At 54.1% G+C, this 13,304-nt stretch overlaps 5 protein-coding genes across 5 annotated transcripts; 4 read left to right on the top strand and 1 right to left on the bottom strand.

The window, feature by feature from the left end:
* Window positions 1–3,467: 3,467 nt before the first annotated feature.
* PG986_013623 (uncharacterized protein) lies at window positions 3,468–5,018 on the top strand (the record flags this gene model as incomplete). The annotated part of the gene is made up of 4 exons (XM_066849845.1): window positions 3,468–4,015; window positions 4,095–4,354; window positions 4,412–4,682; window positions 4,739–5,018. 4 exons carry the CDS (start codon window positions 3,468–3,470, stop codon window positions 5,016–5,018), a joined length of 1,359 nt encoding a protein of 452 aa, XP_066693988.1.
* Window positions 5,019–6,526: 1,508 nt separating this feature from the next.
* PG986_013622 (uncharacterized protein) lies at window positions 6,527–7,068 on the top strand (the record flags this gene model as incomplete). Its single annotated transcript, XM_066849844.1, has 2 exons — window positions 6,527–6,729; window positions 6,867–7,068. The coding sequence occupies 2 exons, from the start codon at window positions 6,527–6,529 to the stop codon at window positions 7,066–7,068; spliced, it is 405 nt and encodes a 134-aa protein (XP_066693987.1).
* A 940-nt stretch (window positions 7,069–8,008) lies between these two features.
* Window positions 8,009–9,333, top strand: PG986_013621 (uncharacterized protein; the record flags this gene model as incomplete). Its single annotated transcript, XM_066849843.1, has 3 exons — window positions 8,009–8,041; window positions 8,134–8,711; window positions 9,111–9,333. 3 exons carry the CDS (start codon window positions 8,009–8,011, stop codon window positions 9,331–9,333), a joined length of 834 nt encoding a protein of 277 aa, XP_066693986.1.
* A 350-nt stretch (window positions 9,334–9,683) lies between these two features.
* On the bottom strand, window positions 9,684–10,833 carry PG986_013620 (uroporphyrinogen decarboxylase; the record flags this gene model as incomplete). Its single annotated transcript, XM_066849842.1, has 3 exons — window positions 9,684–10,594; window positions 10,662–10,703; window positions 10,779–10,833. The coding sequence occupies 3 exons, from the start codon at window positions 10,831–10,833 to the stop codon at window positions 9,684–9,686; spliced, it is 1,008 nt and encodes a 335-aa protein (XP_066693985.1).
* Window positions 10,834–11,446: 613 nt separating this feature from the next.
* On the top strand, window positions 11,447–13,039 carry PG986_013619 (uncharacterized protein; the record flags this gene model as incomplete). The annotated part of the gene is made up of 3 exons (XM_066849841.1): window positions 11,447–11,608; window positions 11,678–11,878; window positions 11,942–13,039. The coding sequence occupies 3 exons, from the start codon at window positions 11,447–11,449 to the stop codon at window positions 13,037–13,039; spliced, it is 1,461 nt and encodes a 486-aa protein (XP_066693984.1).
* Between the last annotated feature and the right edge of the window lie 265 nt (window positions 13,040–13,304).

Below are 13,304 nucleotides of genomic sequence, written 5' to 3'. Positions count from 1 at the left end.
GGTGGTTTAAGTCGCACACTTAGGTTGCATTCTTCCTTCCCATCTAGGTTACAATCTAGCTATCATCGATCTGAAGGAACGTGGGTCGGCAATCCCTTTCCGTTGCAATGCAGCACAAGAGGCGCTGCGGCGCGCCCTTTCTCTTTCTTTCGCCAGTGGCGTGTCCTTGGAGATAGACGGTGTCCGGGCTGTACCCCATGGAGCACGATCTTGGGGACTGGAGGTGCAAACATCAATCGTGTATACCGCCATAGATCATCGTCATCATCATGCCATTATTGAACTCGGGTCAAGAACGGTAGACAACCGAGGCAGGGTTGGTTGGTTGGTTGGGCTCGAATGGCCATCAACCCTGGGAGTCTTTCTTCCCGGGCGTCTTTTGACGTGCCACCACAGCCGCTGAGCTGAACGACGGCTGGCACATGGCGCTCTTGTCCCTGCTATCTAGCCCATGCTGCCCGCCTCCGGCCCGAGTGATGCCGGATATAAGTGTACGGAAACCTCCGCCACCCCATGTTTGCTCTTCTGCCACGTATGTAGGTCTTCAGCGATGACGAAGTCGATATTGGCGTCGTCGTATGGGGGGTTGGCTTTTTCTCCTTCCCTATTTTGTCCTGAAGGCGGCAGAATAAGGCCGAGATTAGGAACGCTGAGTACGGTATGTCTTTTTTTCCCTGCGTCACGACATTGGGCTTCTATGGTAAATTTACCAATCTACCCAGAAGAGGCACACATCAAATGCTACATTAGGTCGGCCAGTCGTCCGGTACGGTGGGGGCGGAGATACGATGTTGGCCGCGCATCTCAATTTGCATGCCGTCAAATGCCGTCTGGACTCGGTTCATTTGCTGTCACTCGGAGGCTCACTGCCTCGAGCCTGGGCCCCAAGGTGCGGTGCCGGCCGGAGGAAGCTCACCGTCGCATGGCTTTCGGGGTTGGTCGCCATGGGATGGGTAAAAAGCAGATAGCGATAAACAGTCGCAGTGATTCGCGCTTAACGCAAATCTCTGCCCACATTACGGCCAGGGGTGTTAGCCACGATGGCTGTGGGATGTGTGGGATAGCCATCCTCTAGCCTGGACCAGGGGCTAGTCTGGCTTTGGCATGAATCCCGCGCATAATTAGCAGCTGCCAAGTGCCAATCTCGGACGCCGCCAGCTACTGATCCCCCGCAATCCTGCCCGTCGAGAAGTTCCAAGGGAGCAAGGGAGGTAGCATCAGCATAGCGCAACTGCACGCACGCGTATGTAGGACTATTCCTGTCGCGTCGCAGAAATCAATAAGACAACATTGCATGCCTTAGGTACTAGATAGGCGCCCTTTCTGGGCCCTCCCTTTCCTGCTGGGTAGGGGCAGTGGAGAGAGCGACTCGAGCTTTTCATTCGATTCCACTGGCCCTGGGCATCGCATCCATGGTCTGCAGTGCAGATGTGGGTTGCAGTTGACACCGGTATTGGGCCCCGTACCAGACTTGGTGCTCCGACGTCACGGCCTGTGATAGGATTTGACAAGACCCGCCCGGTTTGCAGCCACGAGCTTTTTGGGGGAATCAATCTCTTTTCTCTGATCGGATGGCTGAGTCGCCATTGGGAAATTGACAAAGACTGGCGACGGGAATGGGAGGAAAGACGTTGGGGGGGACTTGATTCAGCTGCAGCCCCTTGCTTGCACCTTTGCCGCTTGGTTGTACGTTAGGTAGCCAACCTGTCAGCAAGCCATGGCACTCTAGTCAGTATACCCACCTGCTCTCTTTCTCACGGCATGATATATCAAGCGCGTTAATATACCGGCCTCCCTCGATCCGGCAAAACGAACAGCCACGATCCTGCAGGCGAATGATTCGTGCAGGAGTCGATATCCTCATGTACGGTACCTACCATTCGATGTTCAGGGTCCAGTGTAGCGAATGGCGCCTCCTTGCCCTACCGCGCCGAGGTTCGCGGATGCCGTCCGTACTACTATGCCTTGAGTTGAGCGCGTTGAGCAGAAGTCCCGGCTATCCTCCATCCTCCCCCCACTATGCGACTGTTACCCCATTGGCCCATAGGGTTATAGGCCTGTCTGCCATCCTACTGGGCGGGCGGCTGTCCCACTCCACTGCATCTGCTATGGAGTTGGTTCCGATGGGCGACTGATTGTTCGATGTCACCACGTAGTCAGTGTTATCCCGACTTCCAAAATTGAAGCCCAGTGGTGATCCAACGCGACTGGAGGTACATATTTCGCTACATACCGACTTCATGTTAGGGGTGTGTGTAGGTAGGCTGGTAGGTACTTGGCCAGCTGTAACGGCCTTTTTAAAGTGGGGGGACCGAACGATTTGGGCGCTGTCTTGGCCCCTGTTCCCTGTCGGCTGCCCCTCGTCCCCGTCCCCGTCTACCGCGTCTCCATTCTAACGGTAACCACAGAGGCCTGTTAGGTAATGTACTGTCCGTATGTTTGGTACTGGGTAGGTGCTACTTATTAATGAAACTGCCTGTACTTGTACGAACGACCCGGCCTTTTCCCAGTCGCCTCCCACGCCCGAAATACACCTGAATCCCCATCTTGATTCGGCGCTTGGGTTTGCAGCTACCAACTTACCACTCGCCCACACAAAATCGACTGCATTGCGTTACGTTGCGTCGCGTTGTGTTGCGTGCTGAACCGCGCAGAAGAGGCCAGAGAAGAAATAAAGTTGCGCCTCCCCCAGCCTCACATCATCTGTGCCCATATGCATCTTGGTAAGACAGAACCTTTGCCCTGCCTCTACCTCTAAAAGCAAATCAGAAAAACCGCAGAGCAAGCTCAAGCTACCAACTACCTACCTTGCCATCGGTGCTACATAAGCCGCCAGCTGGGTACTTACCTGCCTTAAAGTGCCTATTGACTTTATTGGTCTGACGTCGGTTGCTCTTGTTTTTGTTCTTCACATTGTTTTTCTTACCGGTCTTTTTGGGCTCGTCTCGCAAGGTGTTCGAGGTCTGCTGCCGGCTTCCTCAATCCTTCTCATCTTCATTCTCGATCGACTTGGTCGTCCCTTCCTATCAAGTCTTGCTCAGAAGCCGGTCCCATATAATACGCTTTGCGGAACCCTGGAATCAGCTACTGTCAAGTGCCCTTCTCCGATAGGGAAGTCGAGAGCTCTTATCAGCTGAACCTTACGCCGCATCGCTCAACTCTCGTCCTCAAGGCCACAGTATATAAGTAAGCTGCCACTCCATCCCGTCTTTGTTATATCCTGGTTTATACTTTACTCGTATCCGTCGGCGTCCCCCCCCCCATGTCAGCCTTTCCCAGTACCACGCTTACCATCTCACCCTGAGCCAGCGAGCCTGGTACAAGTGTTGCAATAGGGCCCCCACGAACCAGGTCTCGACGCGCTTCGGCGAGTCCCCCCGCGAGAAGACAAGAGCGGTCCATCACGGGAAGAAACGACCACAAGAAGCATTCCAGAACGTTACCCGTACCCTGCCAGCTATAGCACGATGAGCAGTCAACCGTACCCCTCGCCCAACCACGGGCACCACCCACCACCACACCACATGGCAGGCCAGGCGCCGCCGCCAGGCCCCGGCCAATATTCGCACCACCCTCCGCCTTCGCATGAGCCTCTGCAACACAGTCTCCCAGGCCCCCATCACACCTATCCTCAGTACTACTCCGGTCCTCCGCGTCCGCATCCGCATCTGCCTCCTACCCGCACCGAGTATGTGCAGGGGCCGATGCCTAGCGTCCTCGACCGCCCCCAGAACGGCAACGGCCCTATACCCGAAGGGCCCAGGATCTCCTTGCGCGCCTTGTCCGAAAACACCAAGACTGTCAACGAGGATATACAAAATCTGGCCGATCATGCGCGTCCCATGTCGACGGAGAAAGAGGACTCGAAGTGGAAGTACAAGCTGGTCTGTGTGCAGCAACCTCAGCGTGCTCGCATGTGTGGCTTCGGTGATAAGGATAGGCGGCCCATCACGCCGCCACCCTGCATTCGTCTTCAAGTCATTGACAAGACGACGGGCAGGGAAGTCAGCAGCAAGTGAGTAGATCAGCTTACCTCTCCGTGCCCGAAACTGTCGGCGCTGGAAGTTCTGGCAAAAATGCTAATAGTGTGACAGCGATGTCGAGCACCAGATGTTCATACTCTCGGTGGACTTATGGTCATGGAACGGTCTTAAGGAAGTCAACGTGGTGAAGCACTCGCAGAATTCGCCATCTATCTCTTCAACAACGCAACAGTCGTTTAGGGAGTTGCAGGAAGGGGGTCCGTCTTACGACACCTACCCAGGAATGGTCCGCCAAGGGTTCGCGGCACCATCGCAACCTCCTTCCAGTTATGGAGGCGAGCAATACGGCCACGGGTACGGCCAGGCACCAAGTAAGTAGGCTCCTTTTGGTGGAGATGCAGACCTATATGCTAACGATGGCCTGTCAGATGGCTATGCGTACCAAGGGCACGTGGGTCAGTATTCTGTGCCGTCAAATGTGCAGTCTGTGCCGTCGCAGAACGGCTATGCAGGCCGTTATCCCCAGGACTTGACGCCACAACGAGCAAACTCCCTCGCCACACCACCAAATGGAATGTATACGAGGAATCTCATTGGAAGCTTGGTGACCAGTGCGAATAGGTTGCTGGATCCCGAGGACAAGTTTGGGATTTGGTTCATTCTGCAGGATCTCAGTGTGAGAACAGAGGGCTACTTCCGGTAAGTTCAAACGAGTCTGATCGCGCTTCTGCACCGTTACTGACAACCACCCACAGTCTTCGATTCTCATTCACCAGCGTGGGAATTCCTGGCACTGTAGGCGATGCTTCGACCAGTGATCCCCAGCGTGTCAACCAAGGAAAAGCACCCGTCCTCGCCCAGTGTTTTAGCGATCCGTTCCAAGTTTACAGTGCCAAGAAGTTCCCCGGCGTCTGCGAAAGCACCTACTTGAGCAAATGCTTTGCGACTCAGGGCATCAAGATCCCCATCAGGAAGGAGGGTGCTGATGGCAAAGCCAAACGAGGCAAGGGGTCTGACGAGGAGGACGACGAATGAGAGCATTGAGCTACCCGGCTCAGGATTCGAAAGGGCGTTGAGCTGTGTCGCACGCATGACCTGTATAGAAGACGTCAAGCTGCTCCCAGTGTTACTCTAAAGTCGGCTATTATTACTCAGGGAGAGTTATCAGACTACTCCCGACGAATGTACATACTCATGAAGAAGCGGTAAATACACTGACCCCTTCGAACGTAAAGGCAATACCACATGTACCAGCACATGGATATAGCATAGCGATTACTGTCAGTCGCAGCCAATCAGGATAGGGAAAGCAACATAGTATACTACAGTGTCTGAGATATCTATATGCATTGCAGATCCTTCAAGCCACAATGGACTGTATGAATCGCATATTGGTAGCTATCATGGAGAGGGAACAAACGAATGACACCATCGACGGGCCGCATCGCGAATGGTTCCTTGTCCCTTTTCCTGGATGGGTAGCGTCGGTGGTTGTCTTGGTGGTGTCCTGAACTGGTGGCCCAGGGCGTTTCCATTACGTCTTCGTAACTCGTATTTGGCTTATTGGGTTCATTCGCCGTATGCTGGCTGGCGGGGTCCTCGTTCGCCTGCCCTTCCCTCTTCCGCGGGCCGGAAGAGGGAGGCGACAAGAAGAACAGAGGGAGAAAGAGGGAGAATATCTGTTAGCGGCGGAAGGGTCCTACCTAATCAATAAGCAGGGCGGGCGATGGGCGATGGGCAATGGGGCTCCTTTGTAAGACGGGGGACTGCTTGTAGTGTCAGTTACTAGTCGCGATGGTGGTGACTCGATTTCCGGCGTTGGGGGAGGTGGTGCATGGAATATACAAACTGGGCGACGGCGATGCGCCATATTACCGAATTGGAAAAGAGAGAGCGTGTGATGTCAACGCCATGTTTGCCCGGGTATGCAGAATCTCAATCAATGTTCGTGTCATGCGGTGGGGAAGAAAGGAACATTGAAGAAAAGACCGCCTAGGCCGCTGTGTGAAGCAAAAGCAGCAGCAGCCGCCCAGGCAGGTACAGACAAACGGTATTTATTCGATCCTTCCTGCTTCTGCTTCTAGCCAAACCTTAAACCAGGATCGTATTCCAGCGAGGACCCTTATTCGGGAACTTGTTTACTTCCAAGGTTCGTTTCCTGTTTCCCTCCCGAAGTACAGACTCGAAGATACATCATACCCTTCTACCCCCCGCTATTCCAACCCAGATGCGACTAACATCAAAATCCAAGCCGGGTCGGGTCACAAGCGGCCAACTCTTCCTGTGACGTGATCGCATTATCCACCTGGACACACTCTACATACGACTAACCTTCTAGATAATATCTACACACCCAGCTAGTAGATCTAGACTAGAACTGCCCATACTCCGCCATTTTCTACTTTTTCTGTTTTGTTGCTGCAGACATCCACAAAGCTTGCCAGAAAGCGAAGAGAAGGGTTCTCGGTGACGCCGACGACGACGACGACGGACCGACGCACACTCACTCTTTACCACCGCATAAGCGAGAGGCACGGCGCACCATGTCGCAACAGCAATTCACATCCACCGGCCGCGGGGGCGCGGGCAACATCAGCGACGCCTCCAACTCCCCCAAGATCCAGCCCAAGGACCTCGAGACGCCCACGCTCAAGCACACGGTCGTCACGACGGGCCGCGGCGGCTCGGGCAACATGCGCACCAACAAGGACCCCGCCGAGACCCGGGCCCTCCAGGACGTCGAGCCGTAAGTGCTGTTGCGTCCACCACCACCACCTCGCACCGTGTTTTGTGATGCCTTCCGCGCGTGCGCGGGACCATCATCGCATAACACCCAGACAGTACTTGTTGAGAACATGCATGGCTAACGCTCGCCCCTTCCAGCGTCGTGGAGCGACCGAAGAACGACGGGATCGCGCACGTCGGCCGAGGCGGCGCCGCCAACGTCGTCAAGCTGGGCAGCCCTGAGATCCCCGAGGTCAAGGAGGTCAAGAAGACCGAGGACGAAGACGTTAAGCGCACCAAGAGCCCCGACGCCAGCCTAGCCGCCAAAGGCAAGGGGTGGCTTTTCGGGAAGAAGGCTTGAAAAAGAAGAGTCGAAGGCAGAGTCTCCTCACCTATTGACCTGGCGTACTCTTTTCTTCTCAGCCGTTGAGTCCAGCGGATGCTGCGGGAAGGGGTTGTGGTCCAACCCAACAGGAGAGGAAGAAGAATTTATTAGGTGACGCAGTGCGACATGATGCGATACCAATATCCTGCCATTTTTTCGGTCAAATCAGAGGCGTATGTTTGGTTTGCCGGTCAGGGTTTTCCTTTTTCTTTCTTCCACATTACGACATATACCACATTTCGATGAAGAGGCGACAAAAAGGGGGCGGGAGGTTGGGTACAGGTTTCTGACTTTCCCGGGGTTTTTGGAGTGCTCTTCTGGGCATGGAGTTGGGGTTTTTCTGGATAAGAGCTTTGGCGAAATTACAGTCTAGGTCTGCCTGTTGGCAAGACGGTTTCTAATTGGACTGATGATCCCATTTTGACGACAACCAAAAAAAAAAAAAAAAAAAAGAAAAAAAGAAAGAGAAAAAAAAACTTGTCATATTTTGCCGAGATTCATGTGCTGTTTGCTGGGTTGTTTACGCCGAGTCAACGATGTATTATTATGTTTGACTCAGAAGGCAGCCTGGCTTTGTGACAGGAGCCGAGACATAGCGACATCGGGCGGCCGGCTACTGGGCCGACTTACACCTCCGTATATGACCTCCATGCATGTCTACTCACGTGTTACCCCAGCCCGTCGTCCCGTCCCTCACAAACCAGGCGCCCATGCTGCAAATAGCAAATATACCGAGGTTACTTACATACTAATAGACTCGCCTCATTCGCTCGCCCTGGCTTACACATTCTCTTTCCCTTGGTGTTATACATACAAGGAGTCAACATATATCCCTTGCAGTTTTCCAGAAGGAGAAACCCAGCATATCTACCTCCTACACTTTATCCAGGCAAGATACCTACTTAAAGGCGTAATCATGTCTATCCCCGATGGCGGCGGCGGCGATGTAGTAGAGATCTACACCCTGAACCCCCCGAGGCCCTCCTCCAGCTCCTGTCCGCGCACCTCCCCCACTCCCTCTCCCTGCTGCGCCGGCTGCAGTTCATAAAGTTCCCCGGCGGCATCACCGAGCATGCCCGCATCCTCTACGCGTCCGACGCGGCGCTTCCTTCGCCTACTAATGGAACAGGGGTAGCAGCGGCAACAAGACTCGACACTCAGAATCATTATCACTCGTTCACAGCGGCGTACCTGGACATCTCCCGCGGGCCCGAGACGCAGATGTGGATGTATTCTACTCTGGAACGCTATGGTAGCAGCGAGATGGAGGAGAAGAAGGAGCAGAGACAAAGAGCCCTCCACCACACCGTCTCCCTCCTCCGCGCCGCCCGCCGCATCCGCGAGCACCACGTCGCGACGCCCTCGCAGTCCTCGCCGCTAGGCCCCTGCATCCTGGCGGGCACACTGAACGAGGCGCTGCGGATAGCCTTGAGGGATGAGTCCGGCGTCGCCTCTTCGCACGTCAGCTTGTACGACAAGTGGCTCCTGGACGTGCGGGGGCTGCCGCTTGTTGGGAACGGTAAGGAGGAGCCCTTGCTGGAGCCTGGGATGCGGTGGGGAGCGGTGAGGAGGGAGGATATAGCGTTGGTGTTGAGTCGGTCGGACGTGCCGCGGAAGGAGTAAGTGCTGTCTATTCGTATCGTTTCTTCTCTTTGCTTGATTGGTGGATAGTGGCGGCCTACTTGGTCTCGATCACAGGGGGAAGAGAAAGTAGGGATATGAACGACTGTTCAAGAAGAAAGAAGAAAATGATCAATGATGGAGATGGTTGAGTGCGTGGGCCTGGGCTGACATATATCCCATTTACCCTGAGACTTATAGGAGAACAGTCAAGTTACTACCCAGCACCGCAATCATGCTGGAGGATGGTACCCCTATTACTTGGTGTTTCCTAGGTATGTCAGCTACCTGTTTTCCTGATCTTAGCGTTCTCTCTCTCTCTCTATCTCTCTCTCTCTATCTCTCTCTCTCTCTCTCTCTCTCTATTTCTCTCTTATAAGACAAACCCTTACAACAAGTCAAGGCCCAGACGCCTCATTGAGCAGCCTCCACTGTGAAGAGTCCTACCGCGGCCGTGGATACGCCAAAGCGGTCGCGACTAAGCTTATCAAGGATCACCTCAAAGACTATGGTGGTGGTGATAGTACGTTGTGCTGTGCAGAGGTTGCATCAAATAACCTTAGTAGTCAAGGGGTATGCAAAAGTCTGGGCGGCAAGATTGGCTGGGCCGTCTCATGGTAAGCAACAGTAGCTTTCTTTTTTGTACTGATTATTTACATATTCCCTCGGCTCATCTATGCTCTTGGAGCAGAGACATTCTCTAATAAGTCTAATAACATTACAGGTGCCTAATCGACCTAGATACTGTCCCAATGGAGTGAGATCTCCCAGCTACAGTAGCCTTGCGCATCGGCAGTATAGCCAACAGGGGGGTCCGCTGACCGTCACCGCTTAGAGCACCGTTGAACCTCTGATAGATAGAACTTCAAATCGTCCGGCTTGACGAATGGTGTAACACCTGGGGTTTAAATGTTAGCTGTTTTCGTATTCCGTCGTGGGGTGAGAGCCTTATTTACCGTGGCCAAGATTCGCTATCCAACCCCCTTTCCTCCTCCAAAGCCCTTGACCATATGCTCAACAGTCTCCGTTATGTTTTCGTGAGAACCGTAGAGAATGCCGGGATCAGCGTTACCCTGGAAGACAATCTTTCGGTCTCCCCTGATCTTGACAGCCTCAGCAGGATCGATAACCCAGTCCAGACCAATGACATTGTAGCCGATATTGCAGACCGAATCGATGGCATGGTTCGCGCCCTTGGGGAATACAATCATCGGAACCTTCTCCAAGCCCATCTCCTGGAGGCGCTTGGGGAGGTGCTCCGCAATGTAGGCCAGGTAGGGCTCGCTGAAGGTCTTGAACGTATACGGCGACAGCTCGCCGGAGTTGGAGTCGAAGACCTGGATCAGCTGGGCGCCGGCTTGGACCTGCAGCGCCAGGTACTCGACGCAGACCTCGGAGATCCTCTGCAGCAGGGCCTTGGAGGCCTCGGGGTACTTGTAGATCCACGTCTTGCTCTCCTTGTGTGTCTTGGAGCCGCCGCCCTCGGTCATGTAGCAGAGCAGGGTCCAGGGGGCGCCGCAAAAGCCGATGAGGGGGACGCGGCCCTGGAGCTTCTTGCGGGTCAGGGTGATGGCCTTGTAGACGTAGTCGAGCTCGGCGGCGACGTCGACCTTCTTCTGCATGACGCGCTCGTACTGGCCGTCGTCGGGGCTGCGCAGGGGCTCCGGGAAGTGCGGGCCCAGCTTGTCGACCATCTCGACGACCATGCCCATGGCTTGGGGGATGACGAGGATGTCGGAGAAGATGATGGCGGCGTCGATCAGGCCGGCGAAGCGCTCAATCGGCTGCAGCGTCAGGGTCGAGGCCACCTCGGGGTCCCGGCAGCACTCGAAGAAGTCGCGGCCGGCTTTGGCTTCGTGGTATTCGGGCAGGTAGCGGCCGGCTGCACCTCAGGGAAAACACGAGGGTCAGCTATGGAACATGATTGGCATCCATGGACGGAGACTGACCTTGGCGCATGATCCATATGGGTGCTCGTTCGACATCCTGACCTGCGGGTGGACGCTGTATCAGCCATGAGTCGAGATGCCATGCATACACTGTTATTTCATCGGGGGAAGCTGTACCCCAGGCGGTTCTCAGGATGAGATCATTCTTCAATGGTTCGAATGCGTGCGCCATGTTTTCGGTTGTGTGGCGTGTCTATAGCCGCGCCAGAATTAAACTTAAGAGGTTGAGAGCCGTATTGGTATATGAGAGGATCATCACGACCCAGAACTTAGAAGACCCCTCCGAAATTCCATGCTCAACTGTCAATTGTCTCTGCCGCCTACCTAAAGCTACCTAAGCTAAGCTAAGCCTGGAAGCTAAAGGATTGATGGCGGGGTATCGGTACGGCGGTACTTGCAGCAGCTGCAGGGTAGCTCCGCCCCCGCCTACATACGACAAACAACCTTGTCCAATTGATTTGATGTCCAGCTCCAGGCTGCCACTGGTCTGTATTGTATCCAATCCAACCCAACCCAACCCAGGCCAGCTCAACTCAACTCTCAACCCCATTATCTCCAATCAGTGATTAGATGTCATGAATCCATCCAGATCCAGCCTTCAGCCTTAGAAAGGCACGAGAGTGTTCCCCAAAATCGATCTTTGGTTGGATCTTGGCGCCTCTTTGCCGCAGAAATATCCACGCCTCACAACCATCTTCATCAAATTCCCCTTTGCCTGCCTTGTCACCGTCATCGACTACGTCGTCACCCTTCGCATCAGCGACCCTCAATCAGACCAGACCAAGATGGACCAGGCCCTTGCCACCTGCCTGGCCTTCCCTCCAGAGGGGCCTCTGGACGATGATGTCGCCTACGACCAAGCCATTCAAGCGCATCTCCTCAAGTTGACCAAGCTGCTCAAGGACCCTCCGGTTCCCTTGTGCCAGTATGGAGGCCAACTGCTAGAAGTGAGACTTACTTTGGGAGCGCGCTTCCTTGCTCCAACTGTCCCCTGGCTAACTCATTGTTGTCTGTAGCTCACCGATCCCGAATACAACTCGTTATCATACCTCGCCGTCCTTCACAGCCTATGCGTCCCCAGCTTAGTAGAGCCGCGCGAGTTTGTCCTGGACAAACTGGTCAGATTCCTCTTGGGGTTCGATCCTCGACAAATCAGATATGCGGGTTCCCATCTGTCAGAAATCCTGACTGCCGTCTGTAACGGCTCGCTTTTGCCTGTATGTTGTTTCCGCCTGGGAGAGTTGCTGGGCTCTATGTGCTAATAATTGCTGCCGCTGCAGCCTGCCGTAGCAGTCGAGGTCGTCTCTGCCGCTATCCTCAAAATCGATCCGACCGGAAGCATGTTCACTTCAACACATCTTCAGCTCGCAAAGCTTGCCTACAACACGAACAACATTGACCCGGCGTTGAAGGTAGTGGAGAAGAATATCGTCTTTTACCCTGGCATGGCGAACTCGAAGCGGCCGGCAATGCTCTGCGACATGACACTTTCCCCCTCTGTCTACATACACAAGGACACTGGTTTCACCAATCCCGTCAAGGCAACATCTGTACTAGAGTACGATCTGCTGAGTGGTATGATGTTCTGCTCCAAGCGTGACTGGGAGAAAGCGCATGCTGCATTCGAGCGCATCCTTACTTTCCCGACCCGCGATGGTGGCTGCAGTAAGATCATGGCCGAGGCATACAAGAAATGGGTACTGGTCAGTCTCTTGTCCAAGGGCAAGGTCATACCTATACCACAATACGCCGGTCCTGCAGCTGCCAAGGCTTACCAGATCCTCGGCAAACCCTACAAAGAAGTCGCCTCACTATTCGATACGACCAACGCAGAGGAGCTGAGAAGCGAGGTCGAGAAGTCAAGCCAGATTTGGCAAGATGACCAGAACGTGGGCCTCATGAAAGAGGTCCTCTCTGCCTACCAAGAGTGGCAGATCAAGAATCTACAAAAGGTCTTCTCGAAGATTTCGATAGCCGAAATCCGGCAGCAAACCAAAAGTGCCCAGACCGGCGCAATTCTAAACAGTGACGATGACATCGAGGCGCTGATTCAGAACATGATCATCTCGAACAGCTTGAAGGGCGTCTTGGAGAAGAATGATGACGGAACAGTTTTCTTGACATTTCTTCCGTCTTCCACGGTCCTCTCGGAAGCAGAATACGCCCAGGAGCTTGCCAAGACGGCCGTACAGCTCAAAGACCTCGAGCCTATATTCAAGGCCACAAATGAGCGCCTTGGGACCAGCAGAGAGTATATCAAGCACCTCATCAAAGAACAGAAACGGGCTGCCGATAAGAGCGAGCTGGATCCGACTATGGGCTTTGAAAGTCACGTGGACGACGAAGACTTGATGGGAGGAGTTACATCTACAGCATAGAAAGCTGGCTCCGGCCCGGCGTTCATGACTGTTGACCCCATGTCAATTACATACGCTGGATTTCACAGCGAAGCGGCATGAAGCAGAAGTAGATCTTTTGCCACAGGAACTGGTGGGTGCCACGCTTGCTTGTTCTCGAACGGTCAATTCGACGTCGTTAGTATTGAAGTCGGTTTGAGCCAACAGAATAAATAGAAGTTAGGTAATCCCGACCAGAGGTGTGCGCAGGTGTTGGGGAGTCGGATTCCGTATCTGCATTGCCGCT

This window comes from Apiospora aurea, assembly GCF_038362705.1.
Source record: "Apiospora aurea strain CBS 24483 chromosome Unknown utg000009l_segment0_segment0, whole genome shotgun sequence".
NCBI classification, from domain to species: domain Eukaryota; kingdom Fungi; phylum Ascomycota; class Sordariomycetes; order Amphisphaeriales; family Apiosporaceae; genus Apiospora; species Apiospora aurea.
This window is presented reverse-complemented; position numbering and strand designations above follow the sequence as displayed.